The sequence below is a fragment of the Neolamprologus brichardi genome, chromosome 6, assembly GCF_056152115.1.
Source record: "Neolamprologus brichardi isolate AB-2024 chromosome 6, ASM5615211v1, whole genome shotgun sequence".
Lineage (NCBI taxonomy): Eukaryota > Metazoa > Chordata > Actinopteri > Cichliformes > Cichlidae > Neolamprologus > Neolamprologus brichardi.
In genome coordinates, this window is record NC_142109.1 from 7,916,045 (window position 1) to 7,942,216 (window position 26,172).

Genomic DNA, 26,172 nt, shown 5'->3' on the forward strand with positions numbered 1-26,172 from the left:
AATCCAAAGACATTCAGAAGAGGGCAAGAGTTAATCTGGCGTTGAAGAATCTTATAAACAGGAAATTCGTAATTACCAGTTCCAGTTCTCTCATTACTTGTGTTTATTGTTTTCACAGTGAAAGAACATGTCAGGTAGACTTTGATATACATACAGTTATATTTCACATACAAGCTCTTGAACAATCAGGACCCATCATTATACCACATCACTCCATTAGTGCTTTTCACTTTCAGACTGCTCAAAGCTTACTTCAGCTTTCAGGGCCTTCTTCTGTGGAATCAGCTCCTAAAAGACAAGCACCCTCTTTAATTTCAGTTTATAGTTAGGTCTAGATCAGGTAAGCCTGAACTGCCCATTAGTAGGCCTAGGATCCTGGAAGGCTTCCCATGATGCTGTCATGGTCCCTGTGCCTCCCCGGCCAGCCCAGTGTGGCCACAAGTGTTTGTTGTTTTGCGCTCTCTGCTCTCCTCGCCATGCTCTCTCTCTTGCCTGTCTGCCCTGGCGGAGATCAGATTGGGCTCCTGCCCTTGGCCTACGCACCTGCAGTTGATCTCTGGCTCTTCTTAAGGCAGGTGCTCTAAGCTACTCGCCGCTGGAACATTGAGTTACTCTTGTTAGTATTGCCCGGCACTATAGCGATTCTGTTGTTCCCGTACTTGCCTTCGACTAATCCACGTCTCTGTAAATAGGTTTATCTGGATCTGCCCTCTTTGTGACACCTGGACCCCGTGAGTGAAAGTGAGCTGCTTGTGTGGAGATTGTTTGGACGAGGAGAGGAGCGAGTACGAAGACGTGTGTTTCCCCAACCTGTTGACCCTCTGGACCCTGGTGTTTCCACCCCTTCACATGTATATAGCGTACCAGTGTCATTAATAAAGAACTGTTTGAACCGTGCTTTCTCAGTCCGCGCCGAGTCCGTTACACTGCCGTGACAGATGCAGTGTTTCTTCCACACTCACCTTTTTTCACTCTCAACTTAAAATATTTTTAGTAGTTTAATTATTTGAATTGTTTAGTTATTATTACTCTCTGACTGTCTTTTGTCCTGTCTCCCTTCCCTCTGCTCCAAACATTTGCAGTAGATGGCTGCCCCTCCCTGAGTCTGCTTCTGTCAGAGAATTCCTCCTGTTAAAATTGAGGTTTTCCACCCCCCTGCTGCCAAAGTGTTTGCTAATAAGGAGTCGCCTAATTGTTTTGGTTTTCTCTGTAGTGTCTTCATCTTACAATATAAAGCACCTTGCGTTATTATGATTTAGCGCTATATAAATAAAAATGAATTGAACTGAATATAGACAAATAGACAAGGTGAGATTTTTCCACAGGATAAATAGAATCAGAAAAAAATCAGTATACATGTTTCTATTTTTTTTTCCAAAAAGGTTCTGTAATTTATTTACATTTTAAAAATAAACATAAGCTCCAGTGTGCACTGTATTATTACAACTTAGCTTTTTTCACTAATACCCACAATATAACAATAAACAATCATACATACTATACACAAACATACATGGATGTGGCAACCGTTGGTCTGTCACTAGCTGTTTGTTTGAATCGTAGATAATATATGAAAGATGGGGGTAGCTAACAGGTCAGAAACATGACGCCTAACATGTCTTAGATGGTGTCAAACCTGAGGCTTCAAAACCACACAAGCCAGTGGGTGGTGTCACAGAGACCACTTATCTTTTACACTTTACTTTAGACTTTCTGAGGGTTTCAGGGCTTCAGTGGAAATTTCATATCGGATGTGAACAACAAAACACTTCAACCTTGTCTATTTCCCATCAGCAGGTAGAAGCATGGCTCTAAGTTGGCACGCTCCTCTTCCAGATTCCTGGAAATGATGGGAGCTGCAAGTCTGAGGCAGCGTGCTGGCAGAGCCAATAACCTGCATGCTTCACATTTCTCCTCTGATTCTCTACAGTAGAGATCAGGAGTGCAAAGATAGCCTGACACAATTACAGCCACTACACTCGTTGAAAGAAGCAACAGAAATTCTCCTTTACTTTAGTAGTACATGTCTAAATAAACATACAAAGTAATTTAAATTACTTTTATTAAAACAAAACAAAACAGTTAAACAGCATGTTCATCCACACAGCAGTGATAGTGGATGTTCAGCCCTCTGCTTGCATACGGATTTGATGACATTAATTTATTTTCACATTTTCCAAAGCAAATTGAAAAAAACAAAGTGTGCAGAATTTTTAAGTTAGTGTCCTGCTAGTCTTGAGTTTGTACTTTTTTCAAATACTGAAAACATAACAATTTAAAATAAAATAATATCAAATATTTCTCATAGAACTCGATTTTCTCAGCAGTCAACAGTCAAAATCGAGAATGAACTAGAAGCAAGATGTAAAACAAAGTAGTGGCAGAAATACAGACAGAGGCCAGTAAGCTGCTGCCATGACAACAATACTAAATTCCAGGCTGTGTAACAGTTCAAGGAAAAAGCTGTTGAGATCCTGTGTTTTCAGTCTGTATCGACACAGGGACTTTGAATTCCACACTCACCCCAATGAAATATCGAGATCACTCCTTAAAAGCTACAACCCAAGACCTGGATTTAAGGCAGCATATTTACAGGAAGTGACTGCAGAACTGCTGCTGACTGTGTTACAGTACTTTGAAAGCAGAAGCTTGTTAAAAGAGGAAGGAGCTTTTTTTCCATTCAGTATTTAGGTCACCGGTCACGTCACTTAAAGTCTTCATTTCATGCTGTCATTTTTGTTGTTTGGTGTCATCAGATGTCATCAGTAGAGGAAGGTAACCACTACCTCAATCAAACCGGGATGATGTCAAACTTGGCAAATTGACTTGAAGAATTAGACAGCACCTAATGTCGAAGAAACAGCTCCAGACTTTTTGTCCACAGTTCAGACCTTCTCGCAGTTTTGCAGAGGCAAGGCAGTGTGCTTAGGAAACCGTAAAACATCCTTTAGGTTGTAGCTTCCCTTTCGGTTTTGTTTATAGAAACGATAACATAGCACACAAAGTATCAAGACAAACGGAAGAGCTGCAGATACCCCAACTATTATCCATATCCAGGGGGAAGCTGCAGAGTTGGGAAAAGAGGGTTTGGTAAAGAAAACAGAAAAAGAGAATATTCAAATTAGTCAAACAGAAAATATCCAAACACTGCTTGAATTGAAACTGGATGTGAAAAACAAACTAAAATCTCACCTTTGACATCAACGTTAAACTCCTTGGTGACAGTCCCTACTGTATTGCTCACAGTGCAGATATACTGTCCTTTATGCTCAAAGCCGACAGGATTGATATTGAGAACGCTGCCAGTGTAGGAAGATGAGCTATTTGTTGGGTGTGTCCAGGTGTATGAGGGGCTGGGGTTTCCCACAGAGGAGCAGTTCAGGTGTAGAGTGTCTCCTTTTGTGATTGTGATCACATCTGGATTTCGTGGCCCTATTAGCTCAGGCCTATCTGTGTGATTATTGAAAAAAAAAAAGAACAAAAGATTTAGCAAAACAAACAATTTTGAAAGAGAAATTCAATATAGGGAAACATGGGCCTGTTTTCACAGTCGCGCAATTTTGTTAATCTCTGTAACTTTTCATCTGTGATAATTGACAGAGAAAATGTTTAACACGTTGGAAATGTAAAACTGATTATTCACTAACATAATATACAGCAGAAAGTGGAAAGCACTGTCCACAGTTCAGCCCATTTCGCTTAATTTCTACTCTTTAAGATTTCAAAGGATCATATTTTACCAGTTTGTCCACTTCATGATGTTTAACTGCTCTACTTACTTTGCAGGTTAATGCTCGCCACACTAAACATCTGACATAAAGTTTATATTGCATGCAGTGTGACATTAATAGGTCAGTCTGACAGATCAGAGAGTTATTCTAGCCATGTGACACTCTGAAAGGAGTGGATGATTTTTTCTGGAGTGGCTTTAACATAATAAAAAGAACAGACTTTTCTTTCTTGAAGATTTGTTGCAGTCAATAGCTTCCAGATTTAAATTGATATATACTAAAAAAAAAATTCATTTAGAGTTTAAACACAATTATTATTATTTTTTTAAGGTTCACAAACAAAGTGGAGTTCTATTTTTGGTCTCTACAAACACACTGAGTATTTTAGTTTTTAGCAGCTAAATCCTCCACTATGTTCATCAGCTTGTGTCAGTCAACAGTTTGTTGATGATGCTTTTTAGAGCCTGTTCATTAACAGTGATGAGAGCTGTGAGGAAGAATCAAAACAGTAAAGTAATGGGAGATAAAACTAAACAAGTGACATGAAACATGCTCAAAATGTTAAACTCTGAGGAACAGAACAAAGAACGTCTTTATTTCTCTCAGACTCACAGTGAACTATAGCAGGGAGCTTTTCTGATGTCACCACTGGAGGGCTCTGTGGTCCAGCTGGTCCCAGCTCCAGCTTGGCTTCACACCAGTACTGGGATCCATCATCTTCTCTACTGGGGGTGATGTTCAGAGTGAAGGTCTCATTCACTGGTTTCTTTTGTTCACTCCTGGACTGTCGGTGACCCAGTGTTGTGTTTCCTCTGTAGAAGGTCACAGTGAGGCTTTGAACAGGAGCTACGTTCTGTACACTACACTGCAGGGTGTACTGCTGATTCTCAAACATCATCTCAGTGTGGTTTACAAAGCTGATGGAGACACTTTCTGGAGGCTCTGAGAAGACAGGGAAAGAAACAAAAGTGTAAAGAACAACATAGAATGTAAGCTAGAGGTTGGTCTGCAGCAGCTGAGAGTATGAATCCATGCAACTGTATGTTTCCACAAATAAAGAAGTTTAATTAATCTATGAATTAATAAATATAATAATAAGGTTATAAAGCAATTATCACTTTAGAATTATAACTAATTATAAGTGATGTAAAATTCACTAATGAGTCTCCTGTTATAAAGTAAACATACTTACGATAAAGAGTTGGATTCAGAATGCTAGTACACTGATTACTGGTATAAAAGCACAGTAGAGATATTTCCCATTCAGTCAGTCTGTCAACTGTCCAGAACATCGTGGTTCCATTTTTTGTAACTTTTCCCACAGCGTGCTCCAAATCAAAGACATCTCCACTGCAGTTCTTCTGACATACAACACATGTAACATTGGCTGGGTCACCGTACTTCACTACCAGCGCAGATGGAGTAAACACAGGATCCTCTGTGCAGCTAGAACCTGTAAGAAACACATCCAGTGTTGTTATTTGGTAGATTAGCAGATACACTTCATACACAGTGTGCACTATTTTAGTCAGACATTACTGTATATTTTGTATCTTGTAAAAGGTTTTGCAACCCAATAAAATCGTTGTACATTATATGGCTCTGCTGTTCTCTGTGTGTATATGTTAATTTAAAATCAAACACAAAATTAATCAGCAAGATTATACAAGTAGATTCAACTTTTCAATTGATATCAGAGCATTTTGCACAAGGTTTATATAATAACAATAATAATAATGACAATAACAATAACAATAACAATAATAATAATAATAATAATAATAATAAGCATTAAGAAAGGAGAGAGACGTTTGCATAGATACACACTCTGGTGACAAATTAAAGGAAAAATTTGAACAGTCGAACCCTGCAGTGGGAAGTTTTGGCCCTTATGTGCATCTTTGGGGTATTTTCCTTGAGGCACAGTCAGAGCAAATCAATCATAAAGTTGTTCTGAGTGATCACGTCGATCCTGTTCTATCCTAATTGGTCTCTTCTAGGATGTCAGCACTTTCATAAAGTGTGAGTTAAACCAACATCAGTTAAACCAACATCAGTTAAACCAATCAGAGACCCGGGTCTCTGATTGGTTTAATGACTATAAACAAAATCATGTAAATTATATGCTACAGACCTCGCGGTCACTATAGATCTCAAATCAGTTTAACCAGTGTGGGTTAGCCTGATCAGATCCAGATATGTGAAAAAGAGTAACTGTAACTGTGCAGGTTACAGGCTACTGTAGTTTATTTGAATGGAGTTTTCCCAAGTCTCCTGCTAAGCAAATATATTCATCACAAATGGAAAATGTCTGACAGTCTTTGTAGGAAAGCTACTTTCGGCTACTCCCAACAACAGATCACCACAGCGGGAAGCTTGATGAAGTTTGATGTGGCAGATTTTTAGGTCAGATGCCATCCTGCACAGTCCCAAATGGATCAAAGCGGAGAACTTGTAAATCCCTACGCCATGGAGCCACTTTGTAATACATTTTTATCGCTCTAGTTTATACACTGTCTGGTTTCTCAGCCACCACCAAAACAGCAAACGAATGAACAGCTTTAGGAAGAATGTTTTTCCAATGGTAGAGGAGATTTTGGAGGTCGATTCTAAGAAGCACTTAAGCTTTGCTAGTAAAACTTTATGTTGATTTCTTTTATTTTTTCCCCCCATTTATTTAATAACATGAGACATAATGAAGAAATTAAATCTCTAAGTCTCATAATAAAAACACGAAGCGTCAAACTGTTGTATTACTTTGAAGCAGCAACACTCTACCGTACCAAGTACGGGGAAAAACTGAGCACAACAGATAACGGGACACTTACTAGAGGCGGACACGCGGACGTCTCGGCAGGAGATCATCAAAGAAATAACGAGGAAAAGGTAACAGGAAAACATCGTGTCCAGATAGTTTCGTTGGGAAAACGAAAAAAAAAAACGTTTGTTAATAAAAAATCTCCGAGCCCAAAGTTTGTTGGCCAGATGGTGTCTGTAATGAACTGAGAGCAGAAAAGATAGCAACATGGAGGTCCACGCTCCTTTATAGCTGTGGGCGGGGATCAGCGGGCTGGTCTTCTCTTTGGCAAAGTGAAATCGAAAACATCCATCCGGGAAATCTGAGTTTTCGGGGAAATCCCATTAAGAAAAATAAGCGATGAGTTCATGTCAGCCTCATAGCATCTGAGTGATAAATTCTAAAATGTGCTTTCTTAAAGGTCAGACAATAAAAGTCTGCAGCGTTTTGCTTTTAAATGTATAAATTAGAAATATTTCAATAAACTCAAAAACTTCAGCAAATATACTTTATGTCCCTTCCTGCTGGTCTGCACACACAAATGCTGAGTCCTAGTTATTTCAGTGAAGCAGATTTCCCTCATCTCTTTCCTGTGAAGCCTTCCTCCAGGACAAAGTCGTGCTCAGGACCAGCTCTCAACTGCTAAGACTGAAGCATTAAAACCCCTTTAGCCTGTCTTCCTATCTGTTTCATTCCTTCACACTTCAAATGATCTACAACCTTGTTTAGTCACTCTTCCTTAGTTATTTTTAGTCTGTTTATTCTCGCTCCCCCTTGCTCCAGCTTGAAGTCATAAGAGGCACAGCTACATATCAGAATATCTGGAAGCGCAGCAGCAGAGCCACACGAGTGAAACAGAGAGACCAAGCCATCTGAAGAAAACTTGTCATTCATTCATGCCATTCAATTGAGTCAGGGACAAAAGTTTCATGATCATAAAAACACAGTGTTGTGAAGTTTAAATCTCCCCAAATAAACTGATTTGCCACACAGACTAGATCAAACAAATGCATTTATCCATTCTCCAATTAAAAACAGATCATAATATCAGTGACATTGTCTAAAGTATACTTCTCTTTACGGCTCCCATAATATTTTTATATGTAACAGTAAAATGGAACAAGTGTTAGTGAAAAGGCTTTTGACTCAGGGGTCACTGGTAATCGTGCTGAGCCTTAAGGAGTGTAAAGACAGTTTACATTCCCAACATGCTTCTGTGTTTACTAAAATCTTGCCTCCCTTTTCTTTTTGGACTCATTTTAATGCTTTGGTTTTCATTTTTTGAGGCAGATACAAAAATGTTGGTTGTGAGCCAACCACTGAAACCATGGCAACATTACATGAGGAAATTCTGAAGGTGTTAGTCATTTCTAAAATGTTTTCAAGTCATGCTGTTGGTATAGTATGAGCTACAATTTGTTATTCACACCAAACATCATTTTTAATATTAATCTAAGTAAAAGCACTGATATGAATCTGTAAAACGTTTGTGCTACAGACACTAAGGCATGTAATATGTTACTCAAGTAAAATGTTTTAACTAGAAGTAGACAAATGAACTTAAAGTAGTAACACAGAAGCTCTCAATGAAAAAAATGCTGGCTAATGATGGAATTTGCTGTTGTAAGGGTTTCATCCCAGATTCCAGTTGTTTAGCTTCATTTTAGATTTATCTTCATGATGTTTGCTATTGTATGTAAAATGTGCTATTTAAATAGAGTGGACATGAACTGAACATTGGTTGGTTGGTTGTAAAACACGTGGATTTTATTTGATCATCAAAAAAGAATCAAAATAGTTTTAGAAAAAGAAAATCGTAGTTCTGAGCCATTAATGGAAGTAAACTCAGGCTAAATAAAAACAGCAAAACACAACAAACCAACAGCTTCAACAAAACCTACAAATTAGGTTTGGACAAAACTGAAGTGGCAAAAAGTGACCTAACAGAGGTCAAAAGGAAAAACAAGCAAACACTAAGAAATGATCTGAATACAAAGAAACTAAACCACTTTTACTTTTCATTAATCACTTCCAACATAACTAAATACTGGATTAAATGTCAAATGAGATCAACTATATACTTAAAAGAGACCACTGCTGTCATCAACTCATGGTCTGAGGACACTTGACACATTCCAGTCTGAACTTCCTGTGATTGTGAGCGCAGCTTTCCAGCAACCCTGGCAACAATGGTGATTCAAAATGGATGGTTAATGGTTTGACTGGACCAGGATGGTGTCTCAGGCAAAGTGAAATTGAAAACATCCATCTGGGAAATCTGAGTTTTTGGGGAAATCCCATTAAGAAAAATAAGCGATGAGCTCATGTCAGCCTCATAGCAGTCAGGTCCTCTGAAGACCACGACCCCCCCCCCCCCCACACACACACACACACACACAAGCACACATACACACACTGGTAAATGAAAACGTGTATGTAGTCTGACTGATCTGAGTGATAAATTCTAAAATGTGCTTTCTTAAAGGTCAGACAATAAAAGTCTGCAGCGTTTTGCTTTTAAATGTATAAATTAGAAATATTTCAATAAACTCAAAAACTTCAGCAAATATACTTTATGTCCCTTCCTGCTGGTCTGCACACACAAATGCTGAGGCCTAGTTATTTCAGTGAAGCAGATTTCTGATGGACTCCAGTTTCTAGCAGGAGAAAGAAAGTAAGCAGGAGAATCAAGCAGGATGATGCAAGTTTGTTAGTGAGTCAGGAAGTAAAAGGTTTTTCGGGACTAAAGTGACAGGGGAGGTGCTTCTGTGCATGAAGACTTGGAAAGCCTCAAAGAGACCAATCAGGGCAGTGAAGGGAAGAGAGAACGAGGACTGTTAAACATCTAATGGTGAAGGAGTTTATATTCTGTTTGACTGGAGCTTCAGACAAAACCTCCAGATAAAGTTAAACTGGACTCTGTGAGCTTTCTGGTTAGACCTTATCTCTGCTTCTCTGTGCTGCTGAAAGTGCCAGACATGCTGGTGCCATTTGTAGTGTAAAGGCATGCGGTGGTATTCTCAGTGTGATCGCAGATTTTAGGGATGTGGAGATGTGAATTCAGTCTTGTGTTTTTTTAATATGTTTAGTAACTGAAATGTGGATGAGCGAGGGAACAGCTAAATAGATGCAGTTCATAATCCACAAATTAGAGACACTGGATTATTATTAGATTTTTAGAATCAATGAATGAATGTGAGATTTTAATCAGTAAATATTGCTACTGGATAATATTGGGAAATTGAATAATTAACTCAAATGATTTATGCCTAAATGATGGAAGAATCACAAGAATCAGAATTATAACAACAGAATCAGCCTCAGTCTCATGTAAACTACCAGACAAGTTGGATCACATCTACATCAGTAGAAAGAATCCATCTGAAAGCAGGATCTGAAAACAAGAGATTAAAAACTCAAATTCACGTCATTATTGTGCGAAATGAGGCTAATTAAACTGGGAAAAATGATTAAACTGGCTGTAAAATACATTTCTCTTACTTCTCTTACGCTCAAAGTTAAGTTTATTCCTTATTTTAGTTAGTTGTTTATTTAGTTGAGTGAAGGGAACTCACAAATTCCATTGCTCTGCACGGCCACTTGTGTTTTGTGGTGTATATGACAATAAACTTCTTGAATCCTGAATCTTACTGAGCACATTCCTAGAATACTATACCCACAGAATTAAGGAGTGTGACATCTGCTCAACATCTGCTTTCTCCAGATCTATTAAACTGTGGTTATCAGATAACCATAGTCTGAAGTAGAGTCACTGAAAGTCTGTAATGTTACTAGCAGGGCTTTTTTAGTAAATACCTCAGACAAGGAAGTTATATTTTTGGTAGCATTGGATGTCATTCTGTTGGTAAAAAGGACATTTCAAAAAAAAAAAGAAATCTTGTAGAGTGGAGCGATGGAAATTTGTCTGTAGTCCACTCCAGTCCTGCTCCTACACAGTGTTTGTGAAACATAATGAAACGTTGACATGACAACACAAGCTTGAGAACACAGGGAGAGACACTTGGGAACAGATAAGGGAGACGAAAGCATAACTAAGACAGACTTACATCGAAGACAGGAAAGACTCATGAATACGGAGACATGGATGAAACATACACTAGAATAAATCACTCAACTAAACCCTAACTAAATAACACAAGAACTTAACATTGATGCAATCTAACATAAGAAAAACAAAAATACAAAATAAACTCAAAACACCGGGTCACAGATCCAGGCCCTGACAATTCCTTTGGACCTCTGACGGCTTCTTTGAGGTCAAATAAGGTTAAACTTTCATAAAATGTCTTTTATCTTTAAAACTGTGGTTAAAATTTAGTGCCTTTGTTAATATTGGCAACATTTATAAAATGATACTGGAGATCTTAAATATGACATTATAGTTTACAATCAAATATCATGTCACAAATGATATCCAACCTGATTTATATTTTACATCAAGTTGAATCCAAAGTTTGTTACATCTTTAAAAATGAGAAAGACAAAGACTTGTTAGTTAGTTAGAAATATACTGTAGTATAATATTATATGATAAGCTCAAGTTATTCACATCCAGTTATTTACAAATCAATACCTTGTCCATTACCTGCTCCTACATAGTGTATGTGTATAAAATACAATACTATTCCCTAAAAGTAAACACTGCTCAGAGACTGAGCTGCATTAGCGGAGGTTTGTGCTTCATCTTGTTAATATTTTTCTGTGTGTTTGTGAGTTTTTATAACTGGTTTTAAAGTTTGATTTGCCACATTCAACTCAATTCAATTCAATTTTATTTATATAGCGCCAAATCACAACAAAAGTCGCCTCAAGGCGCTTCATAGATACAGAGAAAAACCCAACAATCATATGACCCCCTATGAGCAAGCACTTTGGCGACAGTGGGAAGGAAAAACTCCCTTTTAACAGGAAGAAACCTCCGGCAGAACCAGGCTCAGGGAGGGGCGGCCATCTGCTGTGACTGGTTGGGGTGAGAGAAGGAAGACAGGATAAAAGACATGCTGTGGAAGAGAGACAGAGATTAATAACAGATATGATTCAATACAGAGAGGTCTGTTAATACATAGAGAGCGAGAAGGGTGACTGGAAAGGAAAAACTCAGTGCATCATGGGAATCCCCGGCAGCCTACATCTATTGCAGCATAACTAAGGGAGGATTCAGGGTCACCTGGTCCAGCCCTAACTATATGCTTTAGCAAAAAGGAAAGTTTTAAGCCTAATCTTAAAAGTAGAGATAGTGTCTGTCTCCCGAATCCAAACTGGAAGCTGGTTCCACAGAAGAGGGGCCTGAAAACTGAAGGCTCTCCCTCCCATTCTACTTTTAAATACTCTAGGAACAACAAGTAGGCCTGCAGAGTGGGAGCGAAGTGCCCTAATAGGGTGATATGGTACTACAAGGTCATTAAGATAAGATGGGGCCTGATTATTTAAGACCTTGTATGTGAGGAGCAGGATTTTGAATTCAATTCTGGATTTAACAGGAAGCCAATGAAGGGAAGCCAAAACAGGAGAAATATGCTCTCTCTTTCTAGTCCCTGTCAGTACTCTTGCTGCAGCATTTTGGATTAACTGAAGGCTTTTCAGTGAGTTTTTTGGACATCCTGATAATAATGAATTGCAGTAGTCCAGCCTGGAAGTAATAAATGCATGAACTAGTTTTTCAGCGTCACTCTGAGACAGGATATTTCTAATTTTAGAGATGTTGCGCAAATGGAAGAACGCAGTCTTACATATTTGTTTAATATGTGCGTTGAAGGACATATCCTGGTCAAAAATGACTCCAAGGTTCCTCACAGTGTTACTGGAGGCCAAGGTAATGCCATCCAGAGTAAGAATCTGGTTAGATACCATATTTCTAAGCTTTTCAGCACCGAGTACAATGACCTCAGTTTTATCTGAGTTTAGAAGCAGAAAGTTAGCGGCCATCCAAGTCTTTATGTCTTTAAGACACACATGTGTGTTTTTTTTTTTAACATATACGTGTTTCTGTTTAAATTCAGAACACACTGAACAGTATAATGAATCAAATCAGAGTAGCATTCATTGTTTCAGAGTTTCCCGTTGGTAAAGAAGAAATGAAAGTAAAGGTGGCAAAAACCGTGGGAATGGTGGGAGTGATACTTTAGTTACTTTAGCTTCACTAGTTCGTTTGTCAGCCTCCAGTGAACAGAGAACAGAGAACAAAACCCCCCAAAATGAGACCACACTTATACAAATATCCTCAAAATAGACATCTGGCAAAAAAAAGTGTTTCCAAGAAATGCAATAAACAAACAAACAAACAAAAAACACAACACACACACACACACAGTTGTGTTTTCATATCTTTGTGGGGACATCTAACTAACATAATATTTTCTCTAACCTCTTACTCTAACCCCAACCATCAAAATGCCTTTTTAATCATGGGGGATGGGGATTTTGTCCCCATAAGGGCGGTTGGTCCCCACAAGTATAGTAAACTTCCACTTTTTGGTCTCCACAAAGATGATACACACACGTACACATATGTATAGAGATTCCTCGGTCATGGAGATTAAATGAAAATGTTACAATGTTTTAAAGTAGCTTAAAAACCTGAAAAAACGTCTAGTTTTGGACAGAGCCAAGTCATTTCTGTACTTCGCCCTCTGTCTGTTCCTCTTCTGGTTTGTTTTGATTATCTGACTGCTTCCACATATCTGAGTCAAGCTCTGACATGAAGATTTGCATTTTGCACTTTTACCCGTCTGCTTCCTCTTAACCTGTCCTCCTGAAACTTTTAAACATGAAACATGCACACAAACACACAGAGGGGAGAAAACACACACGCTAGAGGCAAAACTGAGCAGCCTTTAAATTTCACCAGGACTTTGTTGATTGTTTGGAAATGAAAATGCATATTTCTACATTCAGATTCCACTTAACAGTACATCTATATACTTCAGCTTTGACCTCTAACAGGCCTGCGTCAGATTAGCTAAAACTGAGTTTTCAGTTCTGCAAAGTTGACAGAAGTGGAAAAAATGAAGCAACAGTGGATCGATGAGTTTCACTGAGGAGTGGATTACGTTTGCATCCTGACGGGACTTTTTTTTCTCAGTACGGCTAATTTTAACACTATGACTTTGATTCAAAGAACTGGCAGCTAGTCATACTGCCAGTACTCCTATGAGAATATAAAGAAGTCATAGCTCTCTGAGTGATGACTGATACCTCTTACAGACACTGAACGCTTCTACAAAAAATAAAACAAAACAAACAAACAAAACAAAAAAACAGGAATGACAGCTTGACATGATCAACTCTAGTTTGCTTTATTCTAAAGTTTAACTTACTGGTAGGCCCTGTCATCAAATTAAACTCTGCTGTCAGGGTTTTCATGCTTTTACGCCTTTCTTCGGCCTCATTAGCTTATTTGTTTTTATGTGTACACTCATACTATTTATTTTATATGTTTTTATTGTTATAGTTAATCTGCTGAATTCAATTATATCAAGTGTTTCCCATTTTTCTGTTTTGTTTCTTTTTCCCGCTCCTCGCCTGTAGCACACTGTCCTCTTACGACAGCTGGTCAGGTGAGAAGTGTGTGAGGCTTGTGCTGGTTACAGCCTGTCCAAACACATTAGGCTCATCTAGTATTAAAACATACTGATGCTGCATGGTTTCAGTTCAAGTTTGTTTCATAACTCATGTCCATCTTTTCTCACTGAAGAGTCAGAGAGACTTTATTTATCTCCAAGGGGCAATTAGTCCCCACTAATAACCCTCTATTCACAGTTATTTATATTCAGGGTCAAAGTGAGATACGTATAAACTACATAACTTTGTGAAAATGTCTTAATCAGGTAATATTCACATAAATAATCCAAGTTTGATGTGTGTGTGGTGTTATGTGAGAAAAGAAAGGTCATTGTTATTACATTACATGTTATGATTGTCTGACATGGGAATAGCTCAACCTTTAAATAACAGGAAATAGGCCTGGAGAATTATGTCACTACCATAGTAGCTCTGACTGTGATCTTGACTGAAAAGTTCAGATTCATGCAGATCATCAGCTTTTTCATATTAACTGTTGTACATGAAGATAATGTGAGCAGTAAATAAACTCAGACAGATTCATCGATGATGAACGAACAGGAAAAGCAGTCCCACTAACACTCTTTATTTCTCATTTTTGACATGAATCGATTCTCTTCTCACTCATTGGAAGTATTGGAAAGTACAAGCTCAGCATGTTTCTACAACTGCCTCCAGTATCTCAGATTATTATCTAGCGTCTTCTAGTGGTAAAACACAAGTATTACATTATTAAAGGTCCTCAGGAGGAGCTCCCTAGAGAGTCAAACCTTTGGGCCCAGCGACCCCCTCACAGGTGAGAATATTTATCTATTATAATCTCGATACCATTTGTGCTCTTAGATGCAATTATTTGTTTAAAAAACCTTTGAATAAAGACTAATTTGTCAGTGACATTAGTGACATTTTTAGTAAATTAATGTTAGTAAATTATTTTGCAGACCACTGAGTTTTAGGATCTTGAACCCCATTGAAATCCACTGCTCATCAACACCAGGCAGAGCACAAATGTAACATTAAATCAGAGATGAAACTAATGATGAGTATAAACAATGAACCTTCCCTTGCAGATGTGCTTTGCTTTACAGCAAATTCACTGGCAGAAGTCAGACAGACAGAGGCTATGACAGGGAGGGATTTGAGTGATTGGATAGGCTGAGGATGAAATGGGACAAACAAAGACTTTAACAAATACAAACACGGATCCTTAAACGTACTCGTTTAAGACCCAAACATTATTCACTTCTCTCGCTGGACTAAAAAAGATGTAAAAAAGGAAATAAAAACTGTGGGTGAATAAACTGCAAGCATAACAGTGACAGCACTTTGTGTGAAGTTAAAAGTCTGTGTGATATCAGTGATATCAACTCTATTTTTCAAGTCACCTATATCTGACAACAGCATAATAAAAATGGAAATATGGCCACACCGGTGAAAAAATCCCGGAGGCGCCGCTGATCTGAAGACCCTGTTGCAGCAAATTTGAAAGACTATAATGTTAGTTTCTTAAAAGATGTGACCACCAGGGGGCATCAGTTACAATGTATTAATATGATAGCTCGTTAGTCTGTGTGTGTGGTTCTGTAACGAATAAATAAATGTCATTATGAATGCAGGTTGTTAGATAATTACACAGTGGCAGCTGTTGCTTAAACATAAGAAAACAAGGATCTAACATGAAATAATAATTAAACCATAGCTCTGAAATCTGTACTTAAGCTGAACAACAACAACAAACTAAATGCAACAAAGAGACGTCGCTAACATCATATAAGACTTTTGATCAAGGAAAATAAGTCAGTTAAGATGTTGCCTGAAGTATGCAAAGAATAATAACATTGCAATAAATATCCACACATACTGGCCACCTGCACACACTCAGTGATCTTTGACAGTGACCTTTGTCCCACTGATATCACGAGGGAGTGAAGAGGACACCATGTGGTTGTTTTGTAGAGAAAATGACACCCAGATGTTTTTGTGATATAACAAAGAAATTTGTTTAACTGATAGTAAATTATTTTGCAGACCCTATGGCCCTGCTTTGAGACTAATAATAATAATAAAAATAAAAATAATAAAAATAAAAATACATTTTATTTTAAAAGCGCCTTTTAAAACACTCAGGGACACTGTACACAGCAGAATAGAGACAAGAAATAACAACAACAAGCATAACAGTTTACAAAGTTATAAAGATAAAATGTGGAGCAAATTTAAAAAGCAGAATGGAAAAGCTTATGTGGAATAGGCTATTGTGAACAGGTGAGTTGTGAGTCTAGACCAGGGGTCAGCAACCTTTTACACCCAAAGAGCCATTTGGACTCGGTTTCCACGCAAAAGAAAACACTGGGAGCCGCAAATACTTTTTGACATCTAAAATGAAGATAACACTGTATATATTGTTTTTTATCTTTATGCTTTGTGTGAACAACGAAGGTGTGTTGCTTATGAAATCCATGAAGTGCTACAGAGAAAATTACATTTTATTTATGTAATCAACACATTTTGAACTCTTAAAGAAATATAACAAAAGGAAAAACACCAACCTGAACTAAAATGATTCATGTAGCAAACAAAAACTGTTGTGAGCCGCCACCCTTTGGGCTGTTGGAGCCTTGACCTGACTTTTAAAAAATAATTGGTAAAAAAGCACTATGCTGCTGAAAAATTAAAAATAGATATTTGCAAAATTCTGCCTAAATATGTATTTTACCAGGTTAATGCGTGCGGCGGGGCGTGGTCTGCAGCGCCGCTGCAGGGGAGGCGGACGCACCTGAGCCACACCCGCAATCATGCCTCGCTGCCTTTACGTCTGCGCTATCTGTGCTGTTGTGTTGTTGGTGGTGTATGTCGGGCTGTGAGGTGAAAAGCTACAGCCGGCTGTATGCGTACAGCAACCGTGTGTGAAAAGTGGTCAATAAAGACATGCTGAAAAGTGTGTTCATGCAAACATCGTCGGTCTGCCGTGATATGTTTACAATAAGACTTATGGTCCCGAACCTCTGCGCACAGCGTCTGCTAATCGGGGCTGTACGAAGTCAGTTTACGCAGGACTGTAAGCTGTCATCTGTCAGGCGTGAGCGGTGTTTGTCTTTAACATAGTTCACGGTGGAGAATAGCTGCTGACATAATGTGGATCCGAAGATCCATAATTGGCCTACCTGGGGTTGAAAGTCTCGATAAATGCACGGCGTTTCGTTGGGTACACCGGCTTCCGCGAGTGTGACTCTTATTTTGAGCGATGAAAAAATAATAGAATATAATTTTATTTTTATATTTCAATATCACAATAATCTTCCAATTTAGAACTACAAGTTAAAAAAAGAACTAAACACAAATAAAATACACTTCCGCTAAATACTAATTTATTTTCCCAAACCACGCGGAGCCGCAGTATAAGGACTAAAGAGCCGCAGGTTGCCGACCCCTGGTCTAGACTTAAAAGGAAGTGATATTTCTCATATCAGGAGGAAGGGAATTCCAAAGTCGAGGAGCAGAGAAAGCCCTGTGCCCCATGGTGGCTAACCGAGGGGAAGGGACAGAGAGAGGAAGAGAGGAAGAGGATCTGAGACACCGAGAAGGAATGGTGATCTGAACCAGATCAGAGAGGTATGAAGGGGAGAGATGATGAATAGCCTTAAATGTATACAAAAGTATCTTGAAATTGATGCGGTATTTGAGCAGAAGCCAATGAAGCTGCTGCAGAGCAGGGGTGATGTGGTGCATAGAAGGGGTCCTGGTGATAATACGAGCAGCAGAGTTCTGGACACGTTGAAGCTTATGGAGAGATTTTTGACTAAGACCAAAAAGAAGAGAGTTACAGTAATCGATCTGGGAAGTGACCAGGCTATGAACAAGAACAGCAGTGACATGTGGGAAAAGGACAGAGATGATTAATGTTACACAAATGGAAATATGCAGACCGAGTAACGTTATTGATGTGTGAGTTACAAGAGTACTATCGAGGATGACACCCAAACTTTTCACTCATGGAGAAACAGAGACTGGCCAGTTATTGATTGTAATTGAAAAGCTATTAGTTCTGGATAGTGTTGTTTAGTGCCTACCAGCAGAAGCTCTGATGTGTTACTATTGAGTTTAAGAAAATTGGAAGAGAACCAGGAATTTAGTTCGGCTAAACAGAGGGTGAGGGACTACAGCTCATCAACAGCTGTATAAATATTTGTAACATTTAAAGAAAGAAATCAACTGTTGATCATAAATGATCAGAAATATGAAAGCTTGCCTTGCATATGTGCTAAACAGGAAGTTTGCTCACAGAGGATAGACAGTTGCAAGCTGCTCATCAGAATCAGTATCAAAAGCAGGTGTTAACTATTCAGTCATTTCTTCAGCTGTCAATAACAATAATTTTACTGAGTTTGTAGTTTCCCCTTTGGTTGCGTTTACAGTAGCATCCCAGTGACAGACCGACAAGGATCAGAACTCCCAGTAAGGTTCCACGTATTATGTATGGGATGGAGCTGACTGTAAAAAAGAAAAGAAGAATAATATACACGAGGCAAATTAAAAACACCAAAACAATCACAATGAATTTAATTCTTGGATTAAAGATCGGATTATTCTCAACTGCTGTATCATTTCTAGAGGAAAATATCATGATTGGTCTTCAGTGACTCATTTTCCAGGAAGTATCTGACAACACTCACCTTGTACATCAACGTTAAACTCCTTGGTGACAGTCCCTACTGTATTGCTCACAGTGCAGATATACTGTCCTTTATGCTCAAAGCCGACAGAATTGATAGTGAGAACGCTGCCAGTGTAGGAAGATAAGCTATTTTTTGGGCGTGTCCAGGTGTATGAGGGGCTGGGGTTTCCCACAGAGGAGCAGTTCAGGTGTAGAGTGTCTCCTTCTGTGATTGTGATCACATCTGGATTTGGTGGCTCCTTTAGCTCAGGCCCATCTGTGAGATTATTGAAGAAGAAACAGAACACAATATATTAGCAAAATCAACCATTTTTAATTTAAAAGAGGAATGTTCAGACAATTCCTTTAATAATAATGGATTGGATTTATATAGCGCTTTACAATACCATTATTCATTCACTCTCACATTCACACACTGGTGGAGGCAAGCTACGGTTGTAGCCACAGACTGACAGAAGCGAGGCTGCCATATCGCGCCATCGGCCCTTCTTGCCAACACCAGTAGGCGGGAGGGTAAAGTGTCTTGCCAAAGGACACAACGACCAGGACAGAGAGCCCAGGGATCAAACCGGCGACCTTCCAGTTACAGATACGCTTCCCAACCCCCTGAGCCACGGTCGCTAATCTCTGCTGAACTGTGTACAGTCAGCCTCTGAGGCTTTCTGGAGTTTTTACTAAATGCTCTCATTTAATGTTATCCCCTCTATCATATGATGCACATATAAGTATGGTGGTTTCTGGATCCAGATGTGAGTCAGAGTAGCGAGTTAACAGTTGTGTCTGACATCAGACTCCTTTGTTTGGATAAGTTACCTGATTAAATGTGTTCATGTCACCGGCTCACATCAGTGATCAAACTGTGCTGTTGATTGTGATGATTTAAGAATCATGTTCATCTTAAATATGTTACTGAGGGGGTCTTAAATTAATAAGAAAAACATAATAAAGGTTAAAGGCAATATGACTATCACATAAAGACTGAGCATGCCCCTTGTGTCCACACTGAAGTGGAAGCACATATTCATGGAGAGTGGAAAGTATCAAATTACTGTCTCTAGTACACTACACTATACTTCACTTTCACCGTATGCTTGTATACTTAATACTTATTTTTCAGTAGGTAATATTTTACCATTTATTCCACTTCATTATATTTAACTGCTGCAGTTACCTTGCAGGGTGTTGCTCTTTATACAAAACATAATGTACAGTACACACCAAAAAACTACCAAAAGTTTGTACACATAATCTCGTTTAATGTTTTTTCTTTATTTTTACTACTTTCATTATTTCATTATTTCATTATTGTAGATACTTACTGAAGACATCAAATATATGAAGCGAGATATATGGAATTATGTAGCAAAGAAATAAATGATAAATAACTCTAAAAATAATGTCTTATATTTTAGATTCCTCAAAGTAGCCTCCCTTTGCTTTGTTGACAGCGTTACAAACCCTTGGTCTTCTCTCAGTGAGCTTCATGATGCTCACCTGTTTTCACTTCACAGGTGTGACTTGTCATTTTTCATTTGTGGAATTTCTTGTCTTCTTAATTATTGTTGGGACCATCAGTTGTGTTGTGCAGAAGGTTGGTACCCAGCTGACAGCACTATTTGACAACTGTTAGAATATTAGGGGAAGAACCAATAAGCTAAGTAAAGAGAAATGACAGTTCATCATTACTTTAAGAACTGAAGGTCAGTCAGTCAGAATATTGCTAAAACTTTGAATGTGTCACAAAAGCCATCAAGCACTATGAGGAAACTGGCTCACATGAGGACTGCCCCAGGAAAGGAAGACCGAGAGTCACCTCTGCTTCTGAGGATAAATTCATCTGAGTCACCAGCCTCAGAAATCGCAAGTGAACAGCACCTCTGATCAGAGCCCAGATAAATGCCACACAGAGTTCAGTAGCAGACACATCTCTACATCAACTGTTCAGAGGAGACTGTGTGAATCAGGCCTTTATGGTCAAACAGCCGCTAAAAAAAAACACGACTAAGGAAAAGCAACAATCAGAAGAGATTTGTTTGGGCCAAGAAACACAAGGAGTGGACATTAAACCAGTGGAAATCTGTGCTTTGGTCTGATGAGTCCAAATCTGAGATCTTTGTTTCCACCTGCTGCGTCTTTGTGCAAAGCAGAAAAGGTGAACGGATGGTCTCTACATGTATAGTTCCCACTGTGAATCATGGAGGAGGTGGTGTGATGGTGTGGGGGTGCTCTCCTGGTGACACTGTTGGGGATTTATTCAAAATTGAAGGCACACTAAACCAACATGCCATCCTATCCAGTTTGCATTTAGTTGGACCATCATTTATTTTTCAACAGGACAATGACCCCAAACACGCCTCCAGGCTGTGAGAGGCCTATTTGACCAAGAAGGAGAGTAATGGAGTGCACAGTCGTCTGACCGAAACCCAGTGGAGATTGTTTGGGATGAGATGGACCACAGAGCGAAGACAAAAAGGCCAACAAGTGCTCAGCACCTCTGGCAACTCCTTCAAGACTGCTGCAAAAACATTTCAGGTGACGACCTCATGAAGCTCATTGAGAAAATGCCAAGAGTGTGCAATAGTGTATTAATTACTACAATTAGAGTAGTAATGAAAGGAAAAGGTGACTATTTTGAGGAATCTATAATATAAAACATGTTTTGAGTTATTTCACACTTTTTTGTTTACTACATAATTCCATATGTGTTCATAGTTTTGATGCTTTCAGAAGAATCTACAATGTAAATGTTCATGAAAATAAAGAAACGCCATTAAATCAGAAGGTGTGTCCAAACTTTTGACTGGTAGTGTACAGTGGGTATGGAAAGTATTCAGACCCACTTAAATTGTTCATTCTTTGCCTCTCCTCAGTGCAAGACACATGAATGCCCTCATGGAGTTTGCTAAAAATATTTAAAAAAAAACACCTGAAGGACTCCAAGATGGTGAGAAATAAGATTCTCTGGTCTGAAGAGACCAAGAGAACTTTTTGGCCTTAATTCTGAGTGGTATGTGTGGAGAAAACCAGGCACTGCTCACCACCTGCCCAGTACAGTCCCAACAGTGAAGCATGTTGGTGGCAGCATCATGCTGTGGGTGTGTTTTTCAGCTGCAGGGACAGGACGACTGGTTGCAAGTGAGGGAAAGATGAATGCGGCCAAGTACAGGGATATCCTGGACAAAAACCTTCTCCCAAGTGCTCTGGACCTCAGACTGGGCCGAAGGTTCACCTTCCAACAAGACAATGACCCTAAGCACACAGCTAAGATAACAAAGGAGTGACTTCACACCAGCGCTGTGACTGTTCTTGAATGGCCGAGCCAGAGCCCTAACTTAAACCCAACATAAAAATGGCTGTCCACCAACGTTTATATCCAACCTGACAGAATCAGAGAGCATCTGCAAGAAGGAATAGCAGAGGATCCCCAAATCCAGGTGTGAAAAACTTGTTGCATCTTTCCCAAAATACTTCTACTAAATACTGAGTAAAAGGTCTGAATACTTAGGACCATGTGATATTTCAGTTTTTCTTTTTTTAATAAATCTGCAAAAATGTCAACAATTCTGTGTTTTTCTGTCAGCATGGGGTTCTGTGTGTACATTAATGAGGAAAAAATGAACTTTTAGCAAATGGCTGCAATATAACAATGAGTGAAAAATTTAAGAGGGCCTTTCCGTACCCACTGTATATTAGATATATATTGATATTAAAAGATCAGAGTCTCACTGGTCAGAGATGTGTCTTCAGTCTGAGACTTAGGATAAAAATTGTATTCTCGTCATAACCCAATGGAAAATTGAACAAATGGGGAAAATGATTTGAGGCACGGAAACCTCTTACATTACATAAAGAGCCATGAAAATTATACATGTAAATGCAAATCTGTCCCCCCCCTCCTCAGACTCACAGTGAACTATAGCAGGGAGCTTTTCTGATATCACCACTGGAGGGCGCTGTGGTCCAGCTGGTCCCAGCTCCAGCTTGGTTTCGCACCAGTACTGGGATCCATCATCTTCTCTACTGGGGGTGATGTTCAGAGTGAAGGTCTCACTCACTGGTTTCTTTTGTTCACTCCTGGACTGTAGGTGATCCAGTGCTGTGTTTCCTCTGTAGAAGGTCACAGTGAGGCTTTGAACAGGAGCTACGTTCTGTACGCTACACTGCAGGGTGTACTGCTGATTCTCAAACATCATCTCAGGGTGGTTTACAAAGCTGATGGAGACACTTTCTGGAAGCTCTGAGAAGACAGGGAAAGAAAGAGTAACACAGGTAGATGTCAGTCAGTAACCGCTGAGAGTATGAATCCATCTAACTGTGTATTTACACAAAGAGATTAAATTTAGATCACAGATGTATGTAAAATCAACTAAAAAGTCTCATTTTCTAAAGTAAGCATACTTACGATAAAGAGTTGGATTCAGAGTGCTAGTACACTGATTACTGGTATAAAAGCACAGTAGACGTATGTCCCAGTCAGTCAGTCTGTCAACTGTCCAGAACATCGTGGTTCCATTTTTTGTAACTTTTCCCACACCGTGCTCCAAACCTGAAGCATCTCCACTGCAGTCCTTCTGACATACATCACATGCAACATTGGCTGGGTCACCGTACTTCACTACCAGTGCAGATGGAGTGAACACAGGATACTCTGTGCAGCTAGGATCTGTAAGAAAAAAACATTACATGCAATTATTTGCAAGAAAAATATTTACCATCCATCCTGCTCACCTCAGTTGCTTTCAATGTATAAGTGTAGCAGATCAAATCTGAGCCTGTCACAAATGACTGAAGCCTGCACCCTGTCTGAGGATGAGCTTTTTCATGTACAGGAGATCATGATGGTGTCCATGAAGCAGGTGGGAGAAATTCCCATGAAAGTGAAAAGTTAAGAATATGATTAAAATTATTGATCAGCTGTCTGTGACAAATATAAGGATGTAGAAAATATGCGATCTCTTCAACTGTGATAACGAACGTTTGACTATATTTGAAACTGTCAGTCTCCTGGGATTCACATTTCAGTAACTCTGAAAGATGTGATAAACCAAAAACATCCAGTGAGCAGCACTTTTGCAGAGACAGCGGCTTGTTGAGGCCAGAGGAGAAAGGGCAGACTATGACCATCTAGATTTCACCTGCAACTGTGCTGGACAGAAAAGCATCTGTCCTCGAGGCTACAGCAGCACAAATGCATGTTGGGTTTCAACAAGCCAAAACAGAAATCAGAGGCTGCAGAGAGACAGGCTCCACCAAATCTGGACAGTTGAAGTTTTCCAACATCTTTTCTCACAGGTGTCTCCAAACCAAAAACAGACTGACTGAATGAATCTGTCAACATCTTTTGGACTCAAGAGCAGGAAGAACTGAGGCTGTTTTAGAGCAAACTGAGGCCCTGCTAAGCATTTAAATGATAACTGACTTTGCTTGAGCAGTTAATAATGATAATTAATCATTGATTGTCTTAAAGTAACTTTCAGATTTGACTTGAATCTTCCAGCTTTGTGTGTCATAAAGTCACCCTGTCCTACACAGTAAGCGACAGATACAGAGAGAGATGAGAAATTCTGATGTCGGACAGTGTGGAGAGATTATGAGGACCCAAATGCAGACACTTGAAAAAGGGAGTGAGTTTAAACAAAAGGCGAGCCATTTATTTGGGTTGAATGAAAATATAAATAAGAGGCAAATGAGAACAGAGACTTAACTAACAAACTAAACTGCATGAACTAAAGCTAAACACAGAACACGAGACCTAGATGTGGGAATATGGAGCGAGAAGGCGGGAGCTGGAGGAAGGAACGCAAATGGACACAAGACAACTGCGGAGACAAAGAAAGGACACACAAAGAGGGAAACATGGAAACAGTTACGGGAGACGAGACACGGAGGGAGCGAGACCAAACACAGACACGACTGGGGAAACACACACAGAGGACATGGCAGACTCTCACAGCAGACACAGGAAAGAGACAGAGCCCAAAAAACAGATACAAATAAACTCAACAGCATAAAAAAACTGAACTCAAGACTAAACTGAATGAAATTGAACTTAAAACATCTTCACGATGTAACGGAAGGAAACATGAACACAAAATAACACAAAACATTAGAGGAGCAAAACTCAGACCACAACATCCTGATAAAGCAAAGCTTCATAAATCAAAAGGAAAACTCAAAACGCTCAAAACACTCAAACCATGACATGTGAACGTTAAATAAACCAGCAAATTGATACATGATGCAGAGCCTGCCTGAAGTAGTTCTCAGGCTTTGCTCCATTAGCTAAGAAAGTGGTTAATACTGTGCTACACATATAGTTACAGTATATCACTTCATATGTTGTGCACTGTCTGGCACTTAAAAGGATATAGATGATAACTATTACACAGAAAATAAGGAAGGCACAATACTGAGAAAAGTAAATTAAGAAAATTACAATAAAAATATATATATTGTGAAACAATACATGTGAAAATCACATAATTTAATGTACAGTAAATAAGACCATTAGAAAAAAATAGAACTGCTATTTATAAACACAGTAACAAAACTCCACGTGTGAGAACTTACCGTAGCCTGACACATGGAAGTGACACAGAGAATGCAACAAAGAAACAGCCAAAAATATGCAACAGCAAAACATGATGTTCAGCTGGTGTCGTCTAAAAGTGAAGCTGATCAGCTCAGGTCTGAAATTTAAAGGAACTGCTGCTCTGTGTGTGTGTGTGTGTGTGTGTGTGTGTGTGTGTGTGTGTGTGTGTGTGTGTGTGTGTGTAGGTGTGATGTGAGACTGGGTGGGAATATCATAAACAAGTGTGTGTAAACATGATAAGTTTACACACACTCATCATGGGTGTGAAACTTTTGGTAATTTGTGGGTTTTTAACGATTTCTTTGAACGGTTCTTTTTCCAGGGTGCAATGACTGTACAGCACACGCTGTTAAAAAACACACAAACAAGAATTGGGTCACAAGTTTGAATTTATTTTAGACTTTATTCAGTGCGCACTGGGCCAGAGTTTACATACAAACTGAATTATGTGTTACATATCTACATATCTCTACACATCATTGCACATGCACTCAGCAACAACAACAACAACAACAATAATGTACTTCAGTAATATACCTCATAACTCATAACTGTTCACTGTCAGTCTGCACACTGCTGATTTGCACACCTTTTTCATTTTGATTTTTAACTTTTATACTTGACTTTTAAATTTAGTTTTATTCTATCTGGTCGGCAGTTGCACAGCTATAAGCATTTCACTGCATGTCATATTGTGTATGATTGTGTATATAACACTTTTTTTAAAATTTGATTTGATATATACACAGTCACATCTGTAATAACTGGTTCTGAAGGTTATACAAAGTATTTTAAC

At 38.9% G+C, this 26,172-nt stretch overlaps 2 protein-coding genes across 2 annotated transcripts; both read right to left on the reverse strand.

The window, feature by feature from the left end:
- Positions 1-1,359: 1,359 nt before the first annotated feature.
- On the reverse strand, positions 1,360-7,350 carry LOC102778071 (cell adhesion molecule 4-like). The gene is made up of 5 exons (XM_087841591.1): positions 6,560-7,350; positions 4,924-5,184; positions 4,344-4,673; positions 3,193-3,450; positions 1,360-3,064 (listed from the first exon to the last, which is right to left on the reverse strand). The coding sequence occupies exons 1-5, from the start codon at positions 6,756-6,758 to the stop codon at positions 2,886-2,888; spliced, it is 1,227 nt and encodes a 408-aa protein (XP_087697717.1). The 5' UTR covers positions 6,759-7,350; the 3' UTR covers positions 1,360-2,885.
- An 8,837-nt stretch (positions 7,351-16,187) lies between these two features.
- LOC102790330 (cell adhesion molecule 4-like) lies at positions 16,188-25,551 on the reverse strand. Its single transcript, XM_006804337.2, has 5 exons — positions 25,355-25,551; positions 23,187-23,447; positions 22,692-23,021; positions 18,783-19,040; positions 16,188-18,600 (listed from the first exon to the last, which is right to left on the reverse strand). The coding sequence occupies exons 1-5, from the start codon at positions 25,425-25,427 to the stop codon at positions 18,464-18,466; spliced, it is 1,059 nt and encodes a 352-aa protein (XP_006804400.2). The 5' UTR covers positions 25,428-25,551; the 3' UTR covers positions 16,188-18,463.
- Between the last annotated feature and the right edge of the window lie 621 nt (positions 25,552-26,172).

What these genes read in the sequence shown, in the direction of transcription:
- LOC102778071 (XM_087841591.1), bottom strand. Translation starts at nt 6,758, where the DNA reads ATGTTGCTATCTTTTCTGCTCTCAGTTCATTACAGACACCATCTGGCC. An exon ending in GCTCCCTGCTATAGTTCACT is followed by an intron (nt 3,451 to 4,343) that starts GTGAGTCTGAGA and finishes ATAATCACACAG; the next exon opens with ATAGGCCTGAGCTAATAGGG. An exon ending in GTTTAACGTTGATGTCAAAG is followed by an intron (nt 3,065 to 3,192) that starts GTGAGATTTTAG and finishes CCAACTCTGCAG; the next exon opens with CTTCCCCCTGGATATGGATA.
- LOC102790330 (XM_006804337.2), bottom strand. Translation starts at nt 25,427, where the DNA reads ATGTTTTGCTGTTGCATATTTTTGGCTGTTTCTTTGTTGCATTCTCTG. An exon ending in CTTCCATGTGTCAGGCTACG is followed by an intron (nt 23,448 to 25,354) that starts GTAAGTTCTCAC and finishes TTTTTCTTACAG; the next exon opens with ATCCTAGCTGCACAGAGTAT. An exon ending in TCTGAATCCAACTCTTTATC is followed by an intron (nt 23,022 to 23,186) that starts GTAAGTATGCTT and finishes CTGTCTTCTCAG; the next exon opens with AGCTTCCAGAAAGTGTCTCC.